Here is a 27,870-nt window from a genome sequence, read left to right on the forward strand (position 1 = left end):
CGGGGGATTGTTTCTGATTTGTAACAATTCTTCATATTTCTTTCAGTACCTAAGTCCTCTGTGGCTTCTGCTGTTTCTGGAAATCCACAATTAACCAGAAGATTTAAAAAACTGCCTCCTATATAGAACTTTTTTTTCCTCGTTGCTTGTGATCCAAGTTATACAAATATAAAATGTCTGATTCTAAATATGTGAATGATGAAGACTTTGATGATGACATCCCCACCCAGAATGTTATTCAACAAAGCTTGCAGCATATCCATAGAAGTGAGACAGTTACAGATACTGCAGAGAGTGATAGGTAATACTTTGCTGTGGAATATATTCTGGCAGTGTAACTGGGAGCTATGTTACAAGCTATTACTATGTAATAGTCTATTTATGTTAGTATTTTTATATGTAACCCTGCACCATAATGCTTGCCATTGTAGACTGCTTGCTTAATGAAAAGGAGTACTTGTGGCACCTTAGAGACTAACCAATTTATTTGAGCATAAGCTTTTGTGAGCTACAGCCTACTTCATCGGATGCATTCAGTGGAAAATACAGTGAGGAGATTTATATACACACAGAACATGAAACAATGGGTGTTATCATACACACTGTAAGGAGAGTGATCACTTAAGGTGAGCTATTACCAGCAGGAGAGCGGCGGGGGGGGGGTGCCTTTTGTAGTGATAATCAAGGTGGGCCATTTCCAGCAGTTAACAAGAACATCTGAGGAACAGTAGGGGTTGGGGGGAAATAAACATGGGGAAATAGTTTTACTTTGTGTAATGACCTATCCACTCCCAGTCTCTATTCAAGCCTAAGTGAATTGTATCCAGTTTGCAAATTAATTCCAATTCAGCAGTTTCTCGTTGGAGTCTGTTTTTGAAGTCTTTTTGTTGTAATATTGCAACTTTTAGGTCTGTAATCGAGTGACCAGAGAGATTGAAGTGTTCTCCGACTGGTTTTTGAATGTTATAATTCTTGACATCTGATTTGTGTCCATTTATTCTTTTATGTGGAGACTGTCCAGTTTGACCAATGTACATGGCAGAGGGGCATTGCTGGCACTTGATGGCATATATCACATTGGTAGATGTGCAGGTGAACGAGCCTCTGATAGTGTGGCTGATGCGATTAGGCCCTATGATGGTGTCCCCTGAATAGATATGTGGACACAGTTGGCAACGGGCTTTGTTGCAAGAATAGGTTCCTGGGTTAGTGGTTCTGTTGTGTGGTGTGTGGTTGCTGGTGAGTATTTGCTTCAGGTTGGGGGGCTGTCTGTAAGCAAGGACTGGCCTGTCTCCCAAGATCTGTGAGAGTGATGGGTCATCCTTCAGGATAGGTTGTAGATCCTTGATAATGCATTGGAGGGGTTTTAGTTGGGGGCTGAAGGTGATGGCTAGTGGCGACAGACTCCAACGAGAGACTGCTGAATTGGAATTAATTTGCAAACTGGATACAATTAACTTAGGCTTGAATAGAGACTGGGAGTGGCTGGGTCATTACACAAAGTAAAACTATTTCCCCATGTTTATTTCCCCCCACACCCCACCGTTCCTCAGACATTCTTGTTAACTGCTGGAAATGGCCCACCTTGATTATCGCTACAAAAGATTTTCTCCCCCCCCACTCTCCTGCTGGTATTAGTTCATCTTAAGTGATCACTCTCCTTACAGAGTGTATGGTAACACCCATTTTTTCATGTTCTGTGTGCATAAAAATCTCCTCACTGTATTTTCCACTGAATGCATCCGATGAAGTGGGCTGTAGCTCAGGAAAGCTTATGCTCAAATAAATTGGTTAGTCTCTAAGGTGCCACAAGTCCTCCTTTTCTTTTTGCGAATACAGACTAACACGGCTGCTACTCTGAAACCTGCTTGCTTAATGTTACTGAGGTGCATGTATAAGCTGCCTCTCCTTTTATATGTACACATAATAGAGGTGAACTGTTTGAAATATTCCCAAGTGAAATTTGAGAGCACTTGAAACTTACTTGTTTGGGGGTTTCAGTGCACATTTACACCACATTCATCAAAAGGGTGACTAAAGTTCACAAATCTTATATTTTTGTTCTTGTACAAACCTGGAACTTCCAAATAACTCTTGGGAGGGAAAGAGGTGTGAATCCATGTAGACTGAAATTGAAGAATGTATTTATATTGTACTCTTTGAAAATTATTATATATGTGCTAAGAGTTATGGTTTATACTGGTACAGACTATAGCAAAGAAAAATACCCATGTTCTATGCAGCTATAACATGCAGTACAAACTATTTTTCTATATTAAACTGAGTTCTAATAATATGCTTATCCTTCATCGGTGGGATTTTTGTTACAAAGATTAGGAACTGTGATCAAGAGAATGTGAAATTCAGCTTCCTTTTCAAAGTGAATATGTTTCATTGAGTCACAATAGGTAACTAGTGCAAATTGGGAAACAGCAAATAAAATAAATAAGTAAATGATGTGAATATCTACTATTTACAAAACAAGTCAAAATGATTCTGGTCTGTTATTAAACAGCAGATAGAGCATTTACTTACTTATTTTTACTTTAATAGCATGCATATTTTTCCCTTAACTGATATAAATTATAATTATTTTGTTCTGTTTGTGCAGATTCCATTTTGTTATGAGCAAAGAACATGGAAAGATAATCACAGCAATACGGGCAGTTAAGTACAAACACACAAATCATCAACACTCTATTCTAATTTGATGGGTGTAGGAAGTTTTGTTAAGGACTGAGTAGGTTGCATTCTTCCCCTCACTTTCTAAGAACTGAATAGCCAGGGGGAGGGATAGCTCAGTGGTTTGAGCTTTGGCCTGCTAAACCCAGGGTTGTGAGTTCAATTCTTGAGGGGGCCATTTAGGGGTATGGGGCAAAAATTGGGGATTGGTCCTGCTTTGAGCAGGGGGTTGGACTAGATGACCTCCTGAGGTCCCTTCCAATCCTGATATTCTATGATTCTATGTTTTGGGCGCTATGCTACTGGAGATTCCATCTTTCAGATGAGATGTAGAATTGAAGACCAGACCACTTATCATCAGTTAAAGATTCTGTGGCATTTTTAGCAAGAGTAGAGGTAGTAAAAGTAGCTTTTATGTGTTACTCAAATTCTAGCTTAATTTTATTCTGCATACCTGAAAATTCATATATAGTTTCAGTTGGACAAGTGTTAACTTCATGTTGCAAACTCTTGTGTAGAGTTCCTTTGAGCTGTTCAGTAGCTGTCATGTTCTATTTCAGAGGCAGCTGAATTTCAAATGTTTATACTATTTATTTCTTATTTGTATGTTTGTACTATTTATTCACTATTTGTATTATTGTAGCATAGGAGGCATATTAAGCATTGATTATAAGCATATAATTCTGATATATGCAACTTCTGAAATGCTTTGGGAGGATTCCTCTAGAGAAAATGAGCCCAATAAATCACTATCATTAGCTCTACATTCATTTAACTCAACCTTAGATAGAAAATTGTTTTGAGAAGCAAAGTTGCCAGTTCTGGCTGTAGTAATGGAGTTGGTGATACTCAAAATATTCCTTGATGTAAGTGGAGTCTAGATTTCAATTGTCGTGAACTTTCTGTTTTATGCTAAATAGTGTGATATGATTCTGATTCTATATACTGCAGGCCAAGAAGCAGTCTTGCTGAAGTTGATGAGGCACTGTTTTGCTTTTAAGGAAGCTGATCAGCGAGGCTGGCTTCCTTTGCATGAAGCTGCAGCACAATTAAACAAGAACATCCTAGAAATAACTCTGAAAGGTAAAGAGTATTCTGTGCTCCTCATTTGAAAGTTTTACTAAGTCAGTTTTGATGATTAGTTCCATTGCCAATGTGTGCTGTTCTCCTGGGTCTCTTTCAGCTTCAGACCCCATTGTGTGGGAGCAGACCAGTCTGAAAGGGGAAACTCCTCTCTTTGTAGCAGTAGACAAATGCTTCTTAGACAATGTCCACTTTCTCCTGCTCAGTGGCTGCAACCCTAATGTTAAGAATGAAGAAGGAGATTCTTCTTTAGTTATAGGTAAATCAAATAATTTTTACGGTGGGGGGAAATTTTATTCATGTCTTTCACTGCATGAAAAATTTGTTTTGTATCTTGCAGTCTTTTGTTGTTGACTGTAAAGTCTGTAAAACTTTCAGTTTCCAGAATTTTATATATTTCCATTGGCCAAGAGAAAGACAGAGGAATACTTTGTCATTACTTTTTCTTTCCAGTTGGTATCAATGCTTTAACTAAATCCCAATCCATTCTAAGGACTAACATCCACAAAAGACCAGAAATCCAGTTGAGGACCTGTCTATACTATTAAACAAGTTTCCTCAGACAGGTATGACTGTAGTGTATATGAGCCATAACTAAACAACATATTAGGAATGGTGAATCAGTTCAGATAAAATAAGAATTTGCACAATCTTTCCCTCAAAACGTGAACCATGCCTTTTTTTCCCCCCAAGTTCAAAGAAAGTTTAGTTAACTTTTTTTCAGAATCCCTCATTTGTGCTTGCTTTTGCACTTCTGGGGGCTGGCCAGGATTGGAAAATGAAGCGTTACTTATTGTGAGAGAGTCCATTTACCCCTTTGGAGGTCTGAAAGTATCTCATAACTTTGGAGATTAACCACCTCATTTCTTCTAGTGATGAACAATAGATACTTCCTCTCTTCCAGCATCAGGGCTATTTGGTGATGTCAAGTGATTTTCTGCATATCAGGGACTTGTTGGCTACTAGAGCTCAGCTATTTCAGTCTCCAATAGGTGGAGAGTCAATATCTTTGACAGCTAAGTAGAAAATTTAAAAAATGGAGTAGGCTACAAAGTCCTATGGGAATTTCTAGGTCCACACCAGCATATGAAATGTTGTGGACTCTTGCTCCTTTGTGCAATGAGCTGTCCCTTGCAGAATCACAACAAAGCTAACTTCTGCAGGATTTCCAGCTGGGGATTGCCCAGGCTGCCAAGCTGTCACATGTAAAGCAGACCCTGCAACTGCTTCTTACCCCCCATAAAGGGGTTGAGAGTGAGAGATAAAATTTTAAAAAGGGAAAACATAAAGTTAAGAATTTCTTTCTCAAAGATCCCTCAAAAGCAAGGAGGTCCAGATGACCCTCCTCTTCCCAAGGCATTCTACATGGCAAGGGTTCAGCTGTCTAGGTGGGACAAGACAGGTCCTCCCCTCAAAAAGGGTTCATGTTGCCTTCTTCTGACTTGATCCTAGCTACCACGAACAAGCAATGACCCTGCTGAAGGGGTGCTGGAACAGTTTGTTTAGTGGTGGTCCCAAGAGCCATTGAACTAAACTGTAAATCCTGTATATCATAGAAACTACTTCAAGACAGGAGGTGCTGCCGCACCCCCAGCACCCTACTGCCAGCACCTATGCCCTGCTGTCTGAGCCTTAGAAGGGTGCTATGAATTTCTTGTGTGTGCTCAGAAATTCACATTGTTGGAGTGGCTGTTTTCTTGCACAAGGGCCAAGGAACGAGAAAAGTGAAGAAAAAACATTGTGTAACATCCAAATCCAAGTGGATAAGCCATATAGACAGGGAAACTTGCTTTCAAAGCCAACTACACTAGAGAGACAGTTGCATCCTTGGCTGAGGTGGTGTACACCTCTCTAATGCAGCCACCTGGGTTACATGTTCTCTGCTGTATAACCTTTAGTATTTAGAGAATGTAACAGATCAGATACTGCATCATTTGGTAAAAGTGCTGCAAGCAACTGTGGGGCACTAACCTCCCTCCTCTGTATGACACTACTCTGCTTTTTAATGGTATAGAAGATCACAGAGATAGAGAGAAGTATTCCCTATCTATTAATTCTCTTTCTTAGATATCTCTGTGTATAAATAGAACAGCTGAAAGCAGAGTAGAGGCTCTTCTGGGCAATTGCACACAGAAACAATAGTGTATAGAATATTGTTAAATAATATTTTTAAATAGCTGATGTTTCACCTATTATTTTACAGCAATTAAACATGATTTATATGAAATTGCCTCCCTGCTGATAAGGTTTGGAGCAAATGTAAACTTGCAGTGTGTCAATAAGAGGACAGCTTTACATGAAGCAGCCAGACTAGGCAGGAAAGATATGGTGAACCTTCTGCTTTGTTCTGGAGCTGATCCTGATCCCCGCAGTGCATATGGGCTCACTCCCCTAGCACTGGCTGCGCAGATTGGGCATACAGAAATTATGGAAATTTTACTGCGAAAAGGTGAGAGTTTATATACAATTTTTTTTACAGTTCATTATGTTGGTTTAATAACTGGTGGTTGTCAGAAAGATCCTACAAAGTTCTTTTATTCTTTAGACTAGATAAGGGGTTGAAATTGCACAGCCATATGTGTTGGCAGAAAATTAATGATTTCAAAATGTGAGTAAATTAATCCCCCTTCCATGAAGGGCATGAATAATTGTCTGGGCGGTGGCAAAGTAGAATTGCTAGCTCCCCTGTCAGTACAATATTACCTTACCAAAATAAGGTTTTGAGTGGAAATGGAAGCCTTGTGACATTCTTACTACTAACATAGTGGACAGGTATTAATATATACAACCTAGTATATAAATTGATGGTTTTATGTGGAGTGTTTTAGAATGAATTACACTGGTCACTTTGTATGTTCAAGGGTATTCATGTTAGCACATAGGAATGACTTTTTCGGCACAGTATCCTGTTTTGGTTTGCTCACTACAGTACATCTTTAATCACCTGAAGAACTTAACTCTTACAAAATACAGGAGAAGCACAGCAGTTAAGAATTGTTGGTGTCATTACATAATCTACTAAATTTCAATATTCTTCTAAGACATCCATACTACATTATCTTTTCAAATCATTATTATTTCTACCTAGATCCCTTAAGTCTTTCAAAAGTTTTGTGGTTAGAATGCTATTAAACTAATCATTATAAGACATGAACATATAACATTTGTTACTAAAGGGATACCTCCAACTAAAGGAGTTTTGTGACCAAGCAACATAAATGCATAAACACAACACAATGGAATTTTTTAAATATATTCCTTCCCAAAGAGAACTGAAGGCTAAATCTACCAGGCCTTTGTTTACAGTTACAGAGACCATGTTCATTATGAGTTTACAGTCTTCAGCTAACACTTCATCCTGTACTGTGGCCTAGACTGTATTAAACTGAAGATGGGGAAAAAGAAGATAACTGCATTTTCTTTTCTTCTTGATTGCCATTAACTTTGCTATGAAAAAAAGTGTAAATGTCATCTTAATGGGCCGCTTCACTTTGAATGGTCCCTTGCAATATTTGTGCTAAACAATCTGTACCACGTGTATTTAGCTGTAGCACTCTGACTACATTTCCCAGACCTGAAGAAGAGTTCTGTGTAAGCTCAAAAGCTTGTCTCTCTCACCAGCAGAAATTGGTCCAATAAAAGATATTATCTCACCCACTCTGTCACTTTAAACATCAAGATTTTATTCTTAAGATAGTAACTTTTGTCTCTCTTTCATAATGTTGTTTCCACAGACCTACACTATAAAAGCATGTCTCTGGCCTTGTCTACTTGAGAAAATGTTGTAATATCTAAACTGAACCACTATGATAGAGATTTAACCATTACTAGCTGGCCTATGACTTGTGTTTGCATACACCAATCACAAAGTTGTGGTCCGCATTGTGTCAGCTAATGAAAGCATTTCCAATCATGCTTAAATAAAATAGTATTTACTCATGTAGACAAGCCGTCTCTGGAAGCGAGTGAGACACTTTGGGGTGGAGGATTTTATCCCCCTTTGTTCTGTAATACTGGAATGAAGGGGATGCATGCAGTCCCCCACAATCTAACTGCCTTGAAATGGGTTCCATCAGCATGTGACAGGGCACACACTATCACAGGGTGTATCTGCGGAGGCATGGGAGTTTTGCGGGGCAGAGGCCAGCAGAAGCTCTCTGTGAATGAGGGGGTGGAGGGGCAGGAGGGGGAACAAGGGGAGCTACTGAGACTCAGTGAGGAGGGTGGAGAGGTGAGGAGTCAGTTCCAAACTGTGAAGGGCATCTTTGCAGTTCTTCAGTGGCTGGTGCCCTGTGCACTGAACACCCTCTCTGTCCCTGCCCATGTGCTGGTGCCCTGTCTCCCAGTCCACCCTGGCACATGTGACCCTGTCCCTTCCCTGGACCAGGTGCCTCTGCTGGGACCTGCAGTGGCTGGAAGGCAAGGAAAGAAGAGCTGTTCCTACCTGCTCCCCAGCAGCAGGCCTGATTTCCTGCACTGCAACAGCCACTCCAGCTCTTCCTCTGGATCTTGGTCTTGCCACTGCCCCCAACCCCCGTGCCAGCCCAGTCCCACTCTCACTTTTACAAGATACAGTGGGGGGTGGAAGTATACATAAGCCCCCCCCCCCCGCAATATTTCCATTGCAGTGACAATTCCCCCTCCTCCAAGTTCCTCAACCCCTGGCAGAGGTACTATATTCAAATAATATATTTGGGAAGTGAGCCTTTTTCAGTTTATGGCCTCTATGTCTTTCTGTTGTAATGAAATGTATCTCACTCCCTGTCAGGTCTCTATTCTGTTGCATTGTACATATTTAATTTACCCTTACATATGTTTGTTCTCTGCTGAATTAATTGCACTGTATTTAGTCCAAAAAACAACTACTCATGTAACAGAATAACATTCAATGCAATCTTCTAATTATGGTGTTTCATTATTATGAAGATTTATATTACAATAATGCATAAAGAGCAGGGGCCTTACTGCGCTAGGCAATGTACAAACACATAGGAAGTTAAGGATGCTACCTCAAAGTATTTATCGTGAGAGAAAACACTGGCTATTGCTCTAACATTTATGTTTCATGAAGAGTAGAAGTCACAGTTCTAAAGCAATTGGGAAGTTAGAGATACTAGTTGTTACTGGATATTTACAGTAGCTGCTGTGAAAACCCTTGTTCCTTCTTCCCCTAGGTGCTGATGTCCTTTCACAGGCAGCTGATTGTGCTTCCATATTATTTGAAGCTGTTGGAGGAGGAAATCCAGATTCACTGTCTCTTTTACTAGAGTATGGAGCTGATGCCAATGTGCCAAAACACACAGGTCACTTGCCTATCCATAGAGCTGCATACAGAGGACACTTTCTGTGAGTTGAAATGAAATAAATATTTGAAAAGTAAGAATGAATAATGATAAATAGGTTCTGCAAAATATATACATTTAAAGTTTATACAAAACTTCATGAGTCTTCAGTGCCTGAATGTATCAGGCCAGTCCAGATAGGCTCTCCACTTGCTTCATTTGGGGAGAAACATTTAACCGCTTACATCTCCTCTTGCGTCCTTTATAAAAATTCTTCTTCTTCTTTGAATACTGGTCCCTATGCGTAGTCACTGTGGGGTGAACATGTGCTCCATGCACCACGATGGGAAATGCTTCAGTATCAATGTCCATTTAGTCCGCACCTGTGCCACTTTGTGCTGTGAACTAAGGACATCAGGGGTGACACAGAAACAACCACCACTCCGGTTCCTTTTCTACTGCTCACGCTCTGGAGCAGAGCCCTCTTATGTCTACAGCCTTCTAGCTTCATCAGTCCATTCCCTCTAAGTATTGTAAATGGTTGTATTAAGTTTTACTTGTCAGTTCGTAGATTCTTAAGTTGTAGTTAGTTAGCAGAGATCAGGTTTCCACCCCCACCATTTTTATTCCCCCAGTATTCGGGGCACTTATGCCCAAGGTCCCAGGCTTCAAGCCTGGCCTTGTCTGGCCTCCTGTCTTCCCAGTTAGCAATCTGCAGGAGAGTTGCCTCTACTACCTAGGGGAATCTTACATCCTGTCAAAGTGTGAGATCTGCTACTCTGTCCCTGCTCATGCGAGCGCTCCACCACCACTGTCCCGTCTCCAGACCCAGCCATCTATCAAGAACTCATTTTGAAAGGATGATTGAGAGATATCAACCAGTCTTTGCAAAACCACTCTCTCCTCCCTTTTGGTCACTGTCTAGCCCAGAGGTGGGCGAACTATGGCCTGTGGGCCACATCCAGCCCGGCCCGGGCCCTGAGCTCCTGGCCTGGCTCGCCCCCAGCCTCTCGCCTTCTGTTCCCCCTCTCCTGCAGCCTCAGCTCACTTCATCGCCAACACAATGCTCTGGGTGGCCAGGCAGCGCAGCTGCAGAGCCATGGCCTGACCCGGTGCTCTGTGCTGCGCGGTGACGTGGCTGGCTTTAGCCGGGCGGCACGGCTGCCTGTCCTGGTGCTCTGGGCGGCACAGCTGTAGCTCCACCAGCCACTGGAGCTCCAGGCAGCATGGTAAGGGGGCAGGGAGCAGCGGGGGTTGGATAGAGGGCAGGGGAGTTCGGGGTGGTGGTCAGAGGGCAGGGGTGTGGATAGGGGGTGGCGCAGTCAGAGGGCAGGGAACAGGGGGGTTGAATGGGGGCAGGCGTCCTGGGGGGGGCAGTCAAGAAGGAGAGGGGGGTTGGATGGGGTGGCGGGGGGGCAGTCAGGGGACAGGGAGAAAGCGTGGTTGGATGGGGCAGGGGTCCCAGGGAGCAGTCAGGAATGAGAGGAGGGGTTGGGCGGGGATTCTAGGGGCAGTCAGGGACAGGGAACAGGGGTGGGGTTGGATGGGGCTGGAGTCCCCGGGGGAACTGTCAGGGGGCAAGAAGTGGGGGGCGGGGGGATTTGGATAGGGGGCGGGGGCCAGGCCATGCCTGGTTGTTTGGGGAGGCACAGCCTCCCCTAACCGGCCCTCCATACAATTTTGAAACCCGATGTGGCCCTCAGGCCAAAAAGTTTGCCCGCTCCTGGTCTAGCCCATTTACTTCTGTTGTGGCAGCATCTAATTTCAGGGAAATTAGTCTTAGACATCTCAGTAGGCTATACCATTGAGTTCCTGACTACCTCTTCTCCAAAACCTTGCTTCCTGTCCCTCTTCAGGGACCTCTCTCATAATAGGCTTCTCCAGGAGGAAGTGGACTCCCTAATCCACCTAGGTACCTCCTCAGCACCAGGGTAAGGGCTTTTACTCGGGTATTTCCTAACCCCAAGAAAGAAGGGGAGTTGCAGACTCATTCTGGACATCAGGCAATTGAATGTCTTCATCTGTCACTCAAGATTCAGGGTGATTACCCTGGCTTCTATGATCCGCTCCCTGAATGAAAGCTACTGGTTTGTGGCTCTTGCTTTAAAGGGCTTTTATTTCCATATAGATATCTACGTGGTGCACAGGAGATCCCTGTGTCCCATGGTAGGCTCAAAGCACATCCAGTACAAGGTGCTGCCCTTTAGATTTTCAGCGACGCAAAGGATTTTTTACAAAGGTCATGATGGTAGTGGTAGCGTACTAAGGCTGGCAACACCACCGTATATTCACCTGTCTAAATGACGGGCTCCTCAAGGAATGGCCATATAAGGAGGTGCAAGAAGCAATTCTGCCCTGCTAGACCTATGCCACTCCTGAGAACTTCAAGTAAACGTACAAAAGTCCGCATAAACATCCACAATGACTAGAACAATTATTGGAGCAGTGCTAGACTTCCATGCAGCCAGAGCCTACTTCCCACAAGACAGATTCCTCATGATTAGAGACCTCAGTATCCAGCTTTGCCTCAGTCATCAGATGACAGTGCAATCATACTTGGTTTCCTAGGACTATGACGGCATCCGTCTATGTGACTCCCTTTGCTGGGTTTCACCTATGCAGTCTCCAGACTTGGCTACAAGGGTATATGTTCCAAACAAGGACTCCTTTGATAAAAGAATCAGACTTCCTCTCACTGTCTGAGCATCTCTCACCTACTGGGAAAAGAGGGACAATGTTTGTGTGGTGGTTCCCTTTACTCCCAGCCCACCCATAAGGATAATCATGATTGAGGCTACGATTTGGTCACAGAGGTCGCAGAAGTCATGGAATCCGTGACTTCCGCGACCTCCATGACTTCAGCCAGGGTCCTGCCGGGACCCCTGCCACCTGGAGTGGTGGGGTCCCCCGCAGCTTCCCAGTCCCTATGGGCAGCGGGGGATCTCTGGCAGCTCCTCAGCTACTGCTGCCAGTGGGGGAATCCCCCGGAGCTCCCCAGTCCCCATGGGTGGCAGGGCATCCCCAGCAGCTCTCCAGTCCCCACAGGTGGATGGATCCCCCGCCTGAGGGGGAATCCCCCAGAGCTTCCCAGTCCCAGCTCCCAGCCATGGGGCAGCTCAACCTTCCCGTTTTGTCATGGACATTTTTAGTAAAACTCATGGACAGGTCATGGTTTCTGTAAATTTTTGTTAATTGCCTGTGACCTGTCCATGACTTTTACTAAAAATGTCCGTACAAAATCATAGGTTTAATCATGATAGATGCATCCCTATTAGGCTGGGGAGCAAACTTGAATGGATGTATAGCTCAGGGCTCTGGACTCCACAAGAGGCCACACATCACATTACCCTTCTCAAGCTTTGAGCATTCCACACAGTGTGCAAGCAGTTCCTGCACTTCAACCATTGCACTCATATCCAGCTCAGGTCAGACAACATGACCATGGTTTAATAAATAAACAAATGGGAGAAGCAAGGTCCACACCACTCTGCAACTCTGGAACTGGTTCACCCAGCATCAAACCTCCCTCTCCGCAGTGCACCTGCCGGGGTTTAGGAACTTCCTAGCAGACAGCCTAAGCAGGCAATGTCACAAAGATGTCAGTGATCCAATGGATTTTTAACCATTAGGGATTCCCATCTTGTGACCTCCGTGCAGCTCATGAAACCAAAGTCTCTAGTTTATTGCTCTTAGGATGCTCAAGGGTCCTGTTCCAGAAGGGATGCCTTCCTAGTGCAATGGTCAGACCTGTTGATGTTCAAGCCTCATCTGAGGATGCTTCCTTCAGTCCAGCAATCCTGTGATCTGTGGCAAGAGTTCTTCCTTGCACCCACCCCCTCAACAAGTATTGCTTGGGAGTCTCCTACAGTGAATACCCATACGGACCAGCACTCATAGAAGAAAGGAGGGGAACTTACCTTGTAGTAACTGGAGTACTTGGAGATGTGTGGTCCCTATGGATATTCACGACTCACCCTCCTTCCCTTCTGCTTTGGATAACTTGTGGTAGACTAGGAACTGGAGAGGTGGTTGGACCCTACTGCCTCTTACGCCCTCAGCTTGCAGCATGAGCCCATGCAGGCATGGACCAGTGGACACTGCTATTGGGGGACTTCTGGTCCTGGGTGCACCTACAGCAAATACTCACAGCTCAACTCCAGTTACTGTAAGGTAAGTAACTTTCCCTTATTGTGCTCTAACTGGATGGTCAGGTGAGTTAGGCCAGAGCTGTTCCACATTCTCTCCTGATATACCTGCAGAGAGGAGGACCAGATTTAAAAACAATTGCACTTGGTGCTTTAAACACATTAAACTGTCACACATACCTGTGGAATAAGGATCACCTTCTGTAATAGAGCCGGACTCACCTGGCGGCGCCTCCTGCTGGTTGTCCTTGGGAATTAGCTCGTCAGCCTCTGGAGTGCCCTCTGCCATCTGGTGATCTGCCTTACCACCGGCCCCAGTCCCTCCCAGGACCCGGTGCCTCCTCCCACTGGGGTGCTGCCCCCTGGCAGTAAACCCCAACAATCCCTGAGGGTCTCCCCTCCCCGGGGAATCCCCACCCACTACCCCCACCTCGCCTCAGTCTTGGCTACTGCCAGTGATGAGCTGCCAAAATCTTAACAACGGGTTCCCTCCTCCCCCCACGAGGGGGTCGTTGCCCACCCCCGCCCCCTGGGACCCCTGCCCCATCCACCCCCCCACATTCCTTGACGCCCCGCCCAGGACCCTGGCCCCATCCGCCCCCCTCCCCATCCCGACTGCCCCCAGAACCGGGCAGGAGGGTCTCGTGGGCCTCCGTAGTGGGTGCCCACCCCACCCCTAAGAACCAAAGGCACCTGCCGGGGGGCAAGGTGGGGAGTCCCGGAGGTGCTTACTGGGGGAAGCTCCCAGGAAGCATCCGGCAGGTCCCTCTGGCTCCTACGGGCGGGGGAGCATAGCTGGGGGGGAGCAGGAGGAGCGGCCACTCCCCCACTGATCACATCAAAAGTGGCACATTAGGTGCTGACTCCCTGGGTGCTCAGGGGCTGGAGCACCCACGGGGAAAATTTGGTGGGTGCAGAGCACCCACCGGCAGCTCCCCACCCTGCGCCCGGCCCTAGATCACCTCACCTCCTCTCCGCCTCCTCCACTGAATGCGCTGCCCTGCTCTGCTTCTCCAACCCCCGTCCCCACTTCCCGCGAATCAACTGTTCGGCAGGAAGCCGGGGAGGGCTGAGAAGCAGGTGGCGGCTTCACACTCAGGCCAAGGGTGGCGGAGGTGAGCTGGGGTGGGGAGCGGTTCCCCTGCGCCCACCCCCCCAGTTACCTGTGCTGCGCGGGCAGCTGTCCTCGCGCCCCCCGCCCCAGCTTACCTCCGCATCCCTGGGCCTGAGCGGGAAGCTGCTGCCTGCTTCTCAGCCCGCCCCAGCTTCCCGCACGAACAGCTGATTCGCGGGAAGCCTGAGGGGGACGGAGAAGCAGAGTGGGGCTGCGCGTTCAGGGGAGGAGGCGGAGCGGAGGTGAGCTGGGGCCGGGGGCGGGGAGCTGCTGGTGAGTGCTCTGCACCCACCAAATTTTCCCCTTGGGTGCTCCAGGGATGGAGCACTCATGGAGTCGGCGCCACTTTGAACCCTCACGGAACAACCGGTTCTAAAAGGGCTTCTAAATTTAACAACTGGTTCTAGTGAACCGGCTCCAGCTCACCACTGGCTACTGCCAGTCATCGCTTAGCCCCGCTCCCTGGGGCAGACTGCAGCCTGACTGGGGCTTCGCCCAGCTGCGGCCATTTCCCCAATCAGCCTAACTTTTCTTGCCCTCAGCCCTGGCTCTCAAGCCCCACAGGGCAGGAGCGGGTAACCACCCTGCTACACCTTCATTTTACAGATTGGGAAACAGAGGCACTGGAAGGGTTGGGTTGCTTACAGTCATACAACTATTCAGTGCCCAAGTCAGGAATAGAACTTGATGTCTTAAGTCCCAGACCACAGCTTTTAGCTACTAGTAACGCTGCATTGTGGTCAACAAAAGAGGGGCTCTCCCACTTTCTGTAGGTTACCGAAGAGTGGTCTCTACAGACTTCTCCAAACTGATGGGATGGAGAAGTTCTTCTCTAAGGGGTCATGATGTCATTCCATTAGATCAAAAAAGGGGAAATGGAATGTTCCTGAAAGACAAGAGGGAAAGACATAATATTTGATGCTTCGTCCTGTAATTTGGAAATCTGTAGGAGTCATGGCTGGTTATCATGTAATTGTCAGAGGTTAAGGCCAGTGCAGATGTGTAGTATGTCAGGATACTAGTTTGGTAGTAAATGAACAACACTGTAAGCAAAGCAGAACACAATTCTGTGACCCAGCTAAGATGCATGTAACAAAGACTGCAGCACTGAGAAACTCAAAGGTTTGTACCAGAGAATAGATAGATATATATTCCTTCTTTTTTCTTTCTCCAGAGCTTTAAAGCAATTAGCTTCAGTTACTGATTATGCTGCCATTAAGGAGAGTGGGATAAGTCCAGTTCACTCAGCAGCAGCAGGAGCACATCCTCAGTGCCTTGAGTTTCTCCTCAAATCTGGGTTTGATGCCAATTTCATGTTGCATGAGAGGGTTTGCAAAGGCTATGATGATCAGAGGAAATCAGCTTTATATTTTGCTGTCTCAAATGGGGATATTTGCTCAACTCAGCTGCTTCTGGATGCTGGAGCCCTGCCAAATCAAGATCCCATTAAGTGCCTCCAGCTAGCCTTGAGAATGGGCAACTATGAGCTAATCAATCTACTGCTTCGGCATGGGGCCAATGTAAATTACTTCTGCAGAGTGAATACGACGCATTTCCCCTCAGCTCTGCAGTATTCTCTAAAAGATGAAATCATGTTACGAATGCTGCTGAATTATGGGTATGATGTGTACCGCTGCTTTGATTGTTTTCATGGAGACAACATTCATTCCCCATATGCCTTTGAAGGATGGACTCCTTCTGTTATCAAAGACAACATGGTAAGTACTTCCCTAGGAATTTTATTTCACTGTTTTGCTGCTACTATTCTTCTAGAAATTAAATAAATTTACTTTTTATTGATGTGTTATAATGAAATATAGTTTGCTAATATAGCATGTTTGGGATTAAAGTACTATATAGACTTTATATATAAAGGAAGTAGTAGACAGAGTTCTGAAGACAAGTTGTGGTAGTAAATTTGAATGTGAAGCCTTGTTTATGATAACAAATTATTACAATAAAATAGTTTTAAAGGATCAAAGTCCAGACAATGTGAATTATGTGAATGCCAGTCTGGCTACCTTAAAAACAGCTTTTATCCATGAACTCATAGTAAAGAGCAGACAAGAATATAGTTCACACCTGGTGATCCAATATGCAGATTAAAAACAAATATATGCAGAAAAGTCTATTTTAAACATGAATTGCAAAGAAAATATATTATTCTTTGAGTGATGGTCTCTGCGTATATTCCACTGGAGGTGTGCACACGCTCCAGGTGCCTGAGACCAGAGGATTCTAGCTTGCAGTGTTGTCTGTTCCTGCACCCTTCTTCTCCTCATGTCCCAAAATGAGGGCATCAGAGGTGGTGTGTATGGACTGCCTTTCCAGTTGCTTCCTGCAGCCTGTGGTCTGGGACAGAACTCTCTTGCTAGCTGTAGCATTAGATAGCACTCTTCTGCTTCTATTTGTAATTATCTCTAAATAGGTATTAGATAAATAGTTTTTATACTTAGTGTAGTTTTAGGGCTTGTCTACATGAGGACACTTCAAAAATTAATCTGAATGAACTAAAGGTATGAATTAAAAGTGGGTTAATTAAACTGCACTAACCTCCTGTGTGGAGATTCGCATTCAGAATTAAAGTGGCCTTATTTCATTTTAGGTTTTTTTTTTTTTTTTTTTTTTTTTTTTTACAATGAACATTTAGTTTGTGGGAAACTGAGGTGTGACTCTATCCCATACTAGCCTGCTGCAGGCTAACTGTCCATGTAGACTCTGCTGATGCTCATTAACAGTTTGTTAGCTTGCTTTGATCGAGTCCATTTCATAGAGGCCTAGATCAAAGTGAACTGATGGACTGTTAATGCACATCAGCAAGGTCCACATGAACAGCTAGGCCTTCTCTACACGGCTACTTTACAGCGCTGAAACTTTCTTGGTCCGGGATGTGAAAAAACACACCCCTGAGCGATGCAAGTTTCAGTGCTGTAAAGTGGCAGAGTAGAAAGTGCACCAGTGCTGGGAGAGCTCTTGGAGGGCAGAGGGAGGTTAACAGCGCTGGGGAGAGCTCTCTCTCAGTGCTGGAGCCACGACTACATGCTTTAATGTTGGTAGTGAAGACATACTCTTAGTCTGCAGCAAACTAGTGCAGGGTGGATTCAGACCCCCGTTTGTCATTAACAAATTGTTCATGTAAACAAGTCCCAAATTCATTTTGGAAGTGAATTAACCTAAAATGAATTAAGGCCACTAGAATTCTCAATGGGAATTTAGTTTAACTAAATGCAATTTAGTCCACTTGTAATTCACACCTTTAGTTAATTCAGATGATCTTTCCTGAATGTCTCTGTGTAGACAAGCCCTTACCAGTTCAGGGCTTAGGGGGTCCTCTCCCTATTCAAACCACTTCTTCCTCCATAGTATGCCCAGGATCCCAAGATTCAAAAAGTGTGCATCTTGCTCTCAGGCCTTTCCAGTCAGTGATGACCACCTCAAGTGTCTCTACTTCCTCAGGGAAGCCCACATCCCTTTGAAGTACAGCATTTGCTGATCCTTTCATAGCCAAACCTATCAAGCTCTTGAGTATATACTTTGAAGATTCGTAATGGATCATGCTATGAGGCCCCAGTCTGATCCTGGCCTATCAGACCCCCCTGTACATTGGGCAGAGGAACCAAGAAGTGCCCTCTAAGTATGGTGGTCTCTGGCTTTGGGACTGATAGTAAATTAAAGGACTCTTCCAAAGAGGGACATGAAGAGAGTAGTAAACACTTGCTGAGAAATAAGAAGGCCTCTGACACCCTCCAAGTTGGGTGAGATTCTGTGCCTCAGTATGGAAGTCTGAGGAGCTCACAAGCACAGTATCATTCCCCAGGCTCTGAAGGGAAAAAAACACCCCAAAACAGATGCTAACTGTAGGAGCAGGACCATCCCTGGTACTGACTAGGGAAAAACAACAGTGGACACCTTGTAGACTGATGCTACTGATGCACCGTGAAAAGGAGATGCCAGAACCAAAGACTGCAATGAGACTGATACCACTGGTGCCATGGAAAGAAAGAAGCTCTGTCCACTCTCTTGCTTCAGGGGATAGATAGCAATGTCCACAGGGGCAGTGTATCTACATGGACCCAGAATCCCTGATTCTATTGGAACCGATCCTGACAAGGGAGGTCCCTACACCATTGGTCCAGGACATGCATGAAACAGAGACCCACTCAACGGGATGATCTGCAAACTGGGACATAATAAGGCCCATAGAACCAGCTCCTCTCCAGCACAGTGGGAAATAATTTTATTCAAAATCATTCCCAAGAGGAGAGGAGGCTTGAGACCCATTCTGGATCTCAAACAGTTGAACATTTTAATCTCTCCCATGAGGTTCAGGATATTTATGCTGCCTCCATAGTTGCCGCACTGAACAAAGGCAATTGGCTTGATTTAATTCACACATCTTGATTTAAAAGATGCTTATTTCAACATAGACGTTGCCTTGTGCACAGGAGATTCTTGAGATTCACCATGGGCGCGGACCGCTACCAATACAGTGTGCTCTTGGCCTCACAACAGTGCCAGGGGTATTCACAAAGAGGCTGTTGGTAGTGGCAGCCTGCCTCTGCCGCCAGGACTCATCAGTGTTCCCCTTCCTCAATGAATGGTTACTCTCATCAAATGGTACAGATGGCAACCATATTTCTACTCAGTCTCATACAGTAATTGGGGCTTCAAGTAAAAATAGAAACATCCGTTTTAATTCCCACTTCGCAGGCTATAGACTTTATTGGGGTGACCCTGGACTTTATCAGTGCCAGAGCATACCTACCTCATGGTAACAGTCAGTTCATGAAGCCTGCCACTATTTCCTACCCTTCATTCAGACCTTGCATATCCAAATCACACCTGACAACAGAGTACTACCTCAACAAGGGGGAGCAAGATCCACTGCTCTTTGCACAGAAACAGTCAATCTGTAGAACAGGTGTATCTGCCACCATATCACCATCTCAGCAGTGCATCTCCCAGAGGTATATAGCATGTTAGCAGACAGTCCCAGCAGACATTTCTCTAGGGATCACGAATGGGAGCTACGTGAGTTGGTAGCCCAGAACGTATTTCAGCAGTGGGGTTTCTTAACCTCTTTGCATCTGAGAAAAACAGGAAATGTCTGACCTACTGCTCCAGAGGGGACACATTTCTAGTTCAATGTTTGGGCCCACTGACATACGCCTTCCAATCCATTCCCTTCTTACCTTGAGTTCTGAGGAATATCAAGCAAGAGGGAGCATTGGTAATATGCTTTCTCCCAAGTGGCCAAGACAATTCTGGCTTGCCAGCATTCTCCAGATGTCAGCATGTCCATCTGTATCCCACTCTTCCTGGACCTGTTGACCCAGGACAGAGACAAGCTCAAACATCCCAAGCCAACATCCCTCCACCTAACAGCCTGACATTTGAATGGATGACAAACCTAGAAAAGGCATGTTTGGAGGCAGTACAGTCCATCCTTAGGATTCCACAGGGAAGTGCTGCATAGCAAAGTGGGAAATATTTTCAATATGGTGCCAATGCCACCTGATAACCCCAGAGAATTATCAGATGATAATCCCTGCCATTTTGGACTACCTTCTCTCCTTGAAAACTTCACTCCCTGCAGGTGCATTTAGCAGCTGTCAGCTCACCTTTCCCCCATCCTGTTACAGTATGCATTCTAAAAGATCGTCAGAACCTGTCTTCCAAGAATGAAACTACCTCGATATGGTAGTCCTAAATGTAGCCCTATCAGCATTAAAAAAGGCTCTGTTTGAACATTCACCTTCATGCTCCTTAGTCCACCTATCAATGCAGGTTGCCTTTCTGGTTGTCATCTCCTCAGAGGGTAAACAGGGGGTGGGGGGCCCTTATTGCTGATCTGCCTTATGCAATCTGCCAGAGGGACAAAGTTTCCCTGAGATTATGCCCAAAATTCACCCCCAAAGTAATCTCGGAATTCCATCTAAAGCAGCTTGCTCACTTGCTCGTTTTCATCCCCTAGGCAAATGCCACCAGGCAAAACTTGATTCTCTGGACGTCCATCAAGCTTTGGCATTCTACCTGCAAAGGACTAAATCCTTTAGGAGATCACCTAGGCCAGTGGTTTTCAAACTTTTTTCCTGGGGACCCAGTTGAAGAAATTGTTGATGTCCACGACCCAATGGAGCTGGGGCAGAGGGGGTGATGGCTGCAGGGTGGAGCTGGGAATTAGGGGTTTAGGGTGTGGGAGGGGGCTCTGGGTAGGGGGTTGGGGTGTGGGAGGGGGTCAGGGCTCTGGGCTGGGGATAAGGGGTTTGGGGTGCAGGAGGGGCTCTGGGTTTGTGGGGATCTCTGGGCTGGGGCCAGGGATGAGGCATTTGGGGTGAAGGAGGGGCTCTGGGTTTGGGGGGGTCTCAGGACTGGGGCAGGGGCTTGAGGTGCAGACTTACCTCCAGTGGCTCCCGGTCAGCAGTGCAGCCGGGGTGCAGAGGCAGGGTTCCCGCCTGTCCTGGCACTGCGGACCGCGCTGCACCCCAGATGCGGCCAGCAGCAGGTCCAGCTCCTAGGTGGAGGTGTGCAAGCAGCTCCGTGTGGCTCTTGCCCACAGACATCATCCCCCACCCCCCCATTGGTTCCTGGGCAATGGGAGTGTAGAGCCAGTTCTCAGGGGCAGGGGGAGGCAGCACACGGAGCCCTGTGGCCCCCCTGCCTAGAAGCTGTACCCACTGCTGGCTGCTTCTGGGGCGCAGTGTGGTGTCGGAACAGGTAGGCACTAGCTGCCTTAGCTGGGCAGCACTGCTGACCGCACTCTTAACGTCCTGGTCAGGAGTGCTGACCAGAGCTGCTAGGGTCCCTGGGATGCTAAGCAAGGCCACCCAGTGCCTTACATGCCACAACCCAGTATTGCAGTGGTTCCCAAACTAAGGATGCTGCTTGGTCAGGGAAAGCCCACGGTGGGCCAGGCCGGTTTGTTTGACTGCCACATCCGCAGGTTCAGCCGATTGCAGCTCCCAGTGGCTGTGGTTTGTTGTTCTCGGCCAATGGGGGCTGCGGGAAGCAGCGCAGGCTGAGGGACATGCTGGCCGCCACCTCCCGCAGCCTCCATTGCCCTGGAGCGGTGAACTGCGGCCAGTAGGAGCCGCGATCGACTGAACCTGCGGACATGACAGGTAAACAAACCGGCTCGGCCCACCAGGGGCTTTCCCTGAACAAGGGGCGCCCCTAGTTTGGGAACCACTGCAGTATTGGGTCATGACCTGAACTTTGAAAAACACTGACCTAGGCTGTGTATATCCTTTATGGAATGTATGAGAGGGGAAGCAATCTCTTCTCAGACTTTCCAAATAGATTTTGGGCTACATACTGTTTTGTTACAAGTTAATTGCAATTCCTCCCTCACAAGGTGTGATGGCTCTCTCGACTAGTGCCCAGTCTGTATTGGTAACCTTACTTTGAGAAGTCCAGCTCCTGGAATTCTGTGAGACTCTGTTCACAAATGGGACTCTGTTCACTCCTTCAGGAGATCATTAAGCCATGATGCAAACTGCTACAGCTGATGGATCCTTCAACAGGGCAGTCCTCCAATTGGTGGTAAGCAAGGGTCCTTGCATCCTCCTCCTCAATGAATACTGTTTTTGAGTCACCCATAGTGGAATACACATAGGGACTATGTATACGCATAGGGACTGTGTACACTTTGGAATAGACATAGGAACCATCACTTGGAGAAAAAAGAAACATTATTTACCCGCAGTTCTTTGAGTTCTTCAAGATGTGTAGTCTTTATGTGTTGTGACAGGGTCAGGCCAGATGGCTACAAGAGAGTGATCAAAAGGTAGATACATTAGTTCCAGGTTAAGCAGGTCCCATATCCCAGGGACTATTCCAGAACACTCAGGAACTTTCTAGATCTAATTAAGGCAAGCAGGCTAATTAGGACACCTGTAGCCAATTGGGAAGCTGCTAGAATTAATTAAAGCTAATCAGGATACCTGGTTTTAAAAGGCTCTCACTCCAGTTAGTGAGGTGTGCATAAAGAGCTGGGAGCGAGAGGATGTGCTGCTGGAGGACTGAGGAGTATAAGCATTAACAGACATCAGGAGGAAGGTCCTGTGGTGAGGACAAAGAAGGTGTTGGGAGGAGGCCAAGGGGAAGTAGCCCAGGGAATTGTAGCTTTCGCACAGTTGTTCCAGGAGGTACTCTAGACAGCTGCAGTCCACAGGGCCCTGGGCTGGAACCCCGGGGTAGAGGGCGGGCCTGGGTTCCTCCCAGCTCCTGACTCAACACAGGAGCTTCTACCAGAGGTGAAGGTCTCTGAGCTGGTCCCTGACCCACATGGTGGATCAGCAGAAACTGCGGGGATTGTTCTTACTCTTTTTTTCCCCATGCTGGTGGAAAAATGATGCAGTGATGAGGTTATCTGAGTAAACAGCAGATTTGAGCCGTGAAAGTGGCCAAACTGAGGGCTGCTGTGAACCTCTGAGGCGAGCAAAATCTGCCAATAAGCGCAGGACCCACCAAGGTAGAGGAGGAACTTTGTCACAGTGTATTCCACTACCTGGCCTCCTTCCCCTCTGCTGTAGATCCTTATGTTAGGGCCACTCATAGTCAAAAGGCAACTGGAGAGGCAATCGGTCCACACCACTCCAAATGCCCTCATTTCAAAGCACAAAGAGGAGGGGGACACAGGAATGGAGCAACAGGCACTTCTGGCAAGAATCTTTTGGTTTCAGGCACGCGGTGCGCACGCATACCCAGGGTGGAATGCAGTTAGGGACCATACAGCTAGAATTCCAGTTACTGTACACGTTTTCTCTCTGCCCTTTACTACTTATTTATAGTTGTTTTACATTAGAAGTATTAGGGCTTTCTTTGCTGGAAGACTTCAGCGAAGACCATGATCTCACTTGCCATGGAATGCCACAAAGCTGTAGCCTAAGCCGCCCCTGCTCCTGCGTCCAAACATGGTACGATTTAGGAGGGAGGAAGACCTGCAGCAGAGGCAACGGCTGTATCTGACATTACAATTCAGGCCTTGCAACCATCGTGCCAAAGGTGGCCTCTAACAAACAGAACAAACCGTGAACTGGCAGTTTTTGCTGTTCAAATACTGGTTAAAAATACACACACTTGATGCAATCTTTATGAACTGTAAAGGACTAAAACAAAAACATTTTTTCTAGCTTCACAGCTCCTCTTTACATTTTTCAGTATAATACAAATGTAACATCTCACACCTACAAGTGTGGGGGCACAGTTACCACACGTGCACATGTGCAGTTGTTCTAAACCCTTTTCCTTATTCTGTTGTAACAAACGCATGCACATTTTAAACCCGCTGGTTGAACCTTCGCTTCCATGTAACTTTCACACTGGCTTTAAACTAGTTGAGACTGAAAACTTATGCTCAAATAAATTGGTTAGTCTCTAAGGTGCCACAAGTACTCCTTTTCTTTTTGTAAAAACTTAGTGACTAGCCATCAGTTTTTCACATTCTGTTTGAAGCTTATTTTACCCAATCCAACCTCTGAGTGATTCAGCACTCACTCACTCCTGGCTTTTCTTTGGGAATTTGTTTATGTCCTGCAGAGGAATTTGAAAAGGGGAAATGAGTCACAGAAATGTTGAATGCTATACTCTTAAATATGCTGTTTTTTCCTCTCTCAGTTCTGTGAAGTGATCTCTCTCTCGTGGCTGAAGCACATAGCTGGGAAAGTAGTGCGAGTGATGCTAGATTATGTTGATCATGTTAGCATCTGCTGTAAGCTGAAAGCAGTTCTGGAGGAACAGACACTATGGCCAGAAATCAATTCCATTTTGAGTAAGTGTCTGGTGTTGAGAGTTTTGAAACATCCAAAATGCTAGATGACACTGCTTTTTGGCTTGTTTATTTTCTATATTATTTTGGCATCATTGGACCAGATCCTCAAAGGTATTTAGGTGTCTAACTTTTATTGATTCAATGGGAGGTAGGCACTGACTTACCTTGGAGAATCTGAGCCAGCGTTGTCTTGTCCTGCCCATCCTTATAACAAAAATCAATTAAACTTCAGCCTGAAGTAAAATTTCCAAATACAGTAGGCCTTAGAGGAGTTTGTGATAAAAATATTAGTAAGTCACATCAGTAAGAATGTGTATCATTTTGGGTGGTTTGGGAGTTCTCTAATTACAAAGCAGCAGTAGAATATACCTACTGTAACTTAAATGCATGCACAGGGAGTCCACAGAAACATATACTTATACTTTATGTTGCTCAGGACTAAAAGTTTTTTCCTATACTATCGCTGCTGCAATAAATTCAGGTCTTTATATAAAGTAATTCAGTAAACTGGCTGTTTCTTTCAGATTAGATTATTTTACTCTAGTCACATAGAGCTGTTAGCGTGTCTGGCCTGGTCATTTTTTCCCCCTAGTAGCTGCAAGTGCAGTTAAAAAAATAAATGGGCAAGGATGACTACTGTGTAATAGGGAAAAGTTAACACATACTAGCCACTCCTTGTAGTCTTTTTATTGCTCTCCCACCTCCATGCCTTACTGAGGCAATAGACAACTCTTTTATGCTTTAGGCCTAAATTACCCTCTGCCAAACTTTTTCTTCAATTAATTTATGTTTCAAGCTTAGATTCACAAAAACTAGGCTAATGCCTCAGTTGATTACACTTGCAAAATGTTACTGCTTGGTGATCACTTACAAAAGGCCAGATCCTGATACCCCCATGCATGTTGGGTAGAAGCTTACTTCAAGGGAGCACCTGTGATTTCAGTGTGTGTTCAGAATTAATATACTATGCAACAAGTGTTACGGTATCAAAATCTGACTAAAGTTTCTCAAATGTTGCTTGGGGCTATCATGCAAAATTGAGTATGTTGTTTCTTGTTGTTTGATTGGTAAAAGACATTCTCTCTTTTTTCTTTTAATAGCAAATCCACGTTCTTTGAAACATCTTTGTCGTCTGAAGATTCGGAAATGCATGGGTCATTTGCATCTGCGTTGTCCTGTCTTCATGACATTCCTTCCACTGCCCAATCGGTTGAAAGAATATATACTGTACAAAGAATATGATCTTTACGGACAAGGAAACTTGCTAGGAACCCACTAACCCAACTGCATAGAATCATAGTCCTATATTTTTGAGAGAGGATGCAAGTGGACAAAGACTATATTGTGTGCAATTCTTTTTCTCTACTGGGATTTTAGCTTCTAAAAACCAACAAGTCGCTTTGGTGAAAATTTTTCTGGATAAAAATAAAAAAGTATAGTACAGAATAAGTATTAGAAAGTATTAGTAGCCCTCTTAGCAGAAAAAGCATCCAGAACTTAACAGAAGCAATTACAGGTAATGGCAATATAATTTTAAAGTTATCTAGCATTAACGCTTAGGTCAGCATTTTCAAACAACATATAGAATGGGAAGTGTCCTTCAAGACAGGTGGGTCAGATTGTAACTAGGAGTTCAAATTCTTCTCCCAACTTCTTTGGGCTGCAACTCTTGTTATACTTCTACATTCTGCTTCTGGTTGGAGCAAAGTACTGTCCTAACAATCTACATGGTGGTATTTCAATTTCTGACTAGAACCAGCGAGAGGCAGAGGCTTTCTTCTCCCCTCACTCCCAAGCAAGAAGAGCTGGAAGGAAGATGAAGTTGTTTGACAAGGTTTTGACTTTTCAAGGTTTGTTATTTCATCCAATTAGCCAATCCCCAGTTTTAAACAGTGAAATGGGGTTAATGGCCATGGAATTCTTTTTATGAACAGAACATCAGTCAGTAGTGAAACATTAGTGGGTTTTTTTATTAGATGTCTGCTTTCCTGCTAGATAGGGTAGTTCCATATCTCATTCTTGGTATTTAAATGTCTTGTTACCATAGTAATTAAGTGCTGGTCTTCATATAATATGATCTAGAGCAATCTTATTTTTTCTTCTGAAAAGTTATTTATAAGGATGTCCACAGATGTTTGGAGTATATTTTGGCCCAGCTCCCTCAATTTCCCACCTATTGCCGTATTTGGGGGACAAGTTTAAAGAGTATTGGTTGAATTTACTTTGTATCACGTGTGGCATTTGAGTACCATCCAATGCAATGTTAATGCAGAACTTGGAAATGTAAAATGTGAATTATGATTAGGCCCTGTGGGTGATAAAATGGAGACCCTTTCCCTGGTGGGACTTGAACATTTCAAAAGGGCACATTATTGGATACTGTTGTCTTGTAAGGTAATGCTACTATGCACTGAATAATGCTTTGTATATACTTATGTATTAGTACTCTAATACAGTATAGTACATAGCTAAACATTTACAAACCCTTAAATTTCTCCAAGCTAGGAACAGTTTCAGGTGTACAAAATACTGCAGAAGAAACAGATATATAAAAATGAGCAGTTCAATAAACATGACAGGCATTAATAGTATTTATTTTTTCATAATCAAGTTTATGTTCAGGTAAGTACAGATTTTTATTTATACATGCATCTGTATCACTTAAGTTACATAATTCAAAAGTCTATTTCCCCCTCAAAAATCTATAAACTTTATAAAATACAGATTGGACTAGTATGTTATGACTCATTACTTCTTACAGGGTGCCTACTCAAGTACTGAACAAAACTAATAAGCAGGTAGGAAATATGCATTAGTATCTGTATTAATGGGTCTGAACCAATCAGGTTGTGCTGGTATAACTTCTGTACCCATCAATTCTGTTCATTAACATAACCACAGTTCTTTAGAAAGTACTATGCATGCATGTGACAAAACAAACAAGATGTGAATTAAAACACCAGCTAATGTAACAAGGATGTTTTCTTTGACTGTTCAGACTTTGATAGTTGCAAAAATAAATCCGCATAATTCCCCTCCATTTTGATTAAATAAAGTTTCATTGAATATAGCTGGGTAACATTCCTGAATTACTGACAGAATCAAAATACATTTTGACAACATCAGGCTTTAGCTAATTGTATATTTAGTGGGGAAAAAACAAAGCCATGTTCGTAATGTGATTTTTTTTTTGGAAGCAAGCATTAGAAAAAGAGTCTAAATTTTTTTTAAAGTAAGTCCAATTCAAATAAAGATTATTGTACAAAGCAAACTTTGAACCTTTTATTAGTGAACTCAAATTAACTGAAGCCCTAGCTAACACATTTAATATCTATATTTCTGAGTTTAAACCAACTATCAAATTGATACTAGGCACACCCCTTTGAGATGATTGCTTTACTACAAATATTCAGGGAAATTTTTATAAGACTCTTAAACATTGAAAAATTACTTATACATCACTAGAACAGGACCAATCTAGTATGTTATGGTAAGATTTTGACCAATCCACTACATTATAAAATCACCTGACTATATTTTACTAAATCCCAGGTTTGCATATAAACATTATGGAACACCAATGCAGGCACAATGGCATAGTGACAATATTTTCATGCCCAATTAGACATCACTGTAAGCACAAGAAAATTACCTTACTGCCTGTAAAGAAACGTTGGGAGTTCTAGTAAACAGAGATTTTGTGAAAAAGAGCAAGGTAGGAAAGACAAAGTAAGAGAGGTCAATTATTACAATGGACAATGTGTCTTTCCTGAATTCACTGAATATATGAAA

At 44.5% G+C, this 27,870-nt stretch overlaps 1 protein-coding gene across 1 annotated transcript; it reads left to right on the forward strand.

Annotated features, from left to right (window-relative positions):
- Window positions 1-173: 173 nt before the first annotated feature.
- Window positions 174-27,304, forward strand: ASB14 (ankyrin repeat and SOCS box containing 14). Its single transcript, XM_073354740.1, has 8 exons — window positions 174-267; window positions 3,634-3,765; window positions 3,866-4,024; window positions 5,969-6,214; window positions 8,940-9,111; window positions 15,481-16,024; window positions 23,925-24,078; window positions 25,179-27,304. The coding sequence occupies exons 1-8, from the start codon at window positions 174-176 to the stop codon at window positions 25,355-25,357; spliced, it is 1,680 nt and encodes a 559-aa protein (XP_073210841.1). The 3' UTR covers window positions 25,358-27,304.
- Window positions 27,305-27,870: the final 566 nt, after the last annotated feature.

Source organism: Lepidochelys kempii, chromosome 7, assembly GCF_965140265.1.
Source record: "Lepidochelys kempii isolate rLepKem1 chromosome 7, rLepKem1.hap2, whole genome shotgun sequence".
NCBI lineage: Eukaryota > Metazoa > Chordata > Testudines > Cheloniidae > Lepidochelys > Lepidochelys kempii.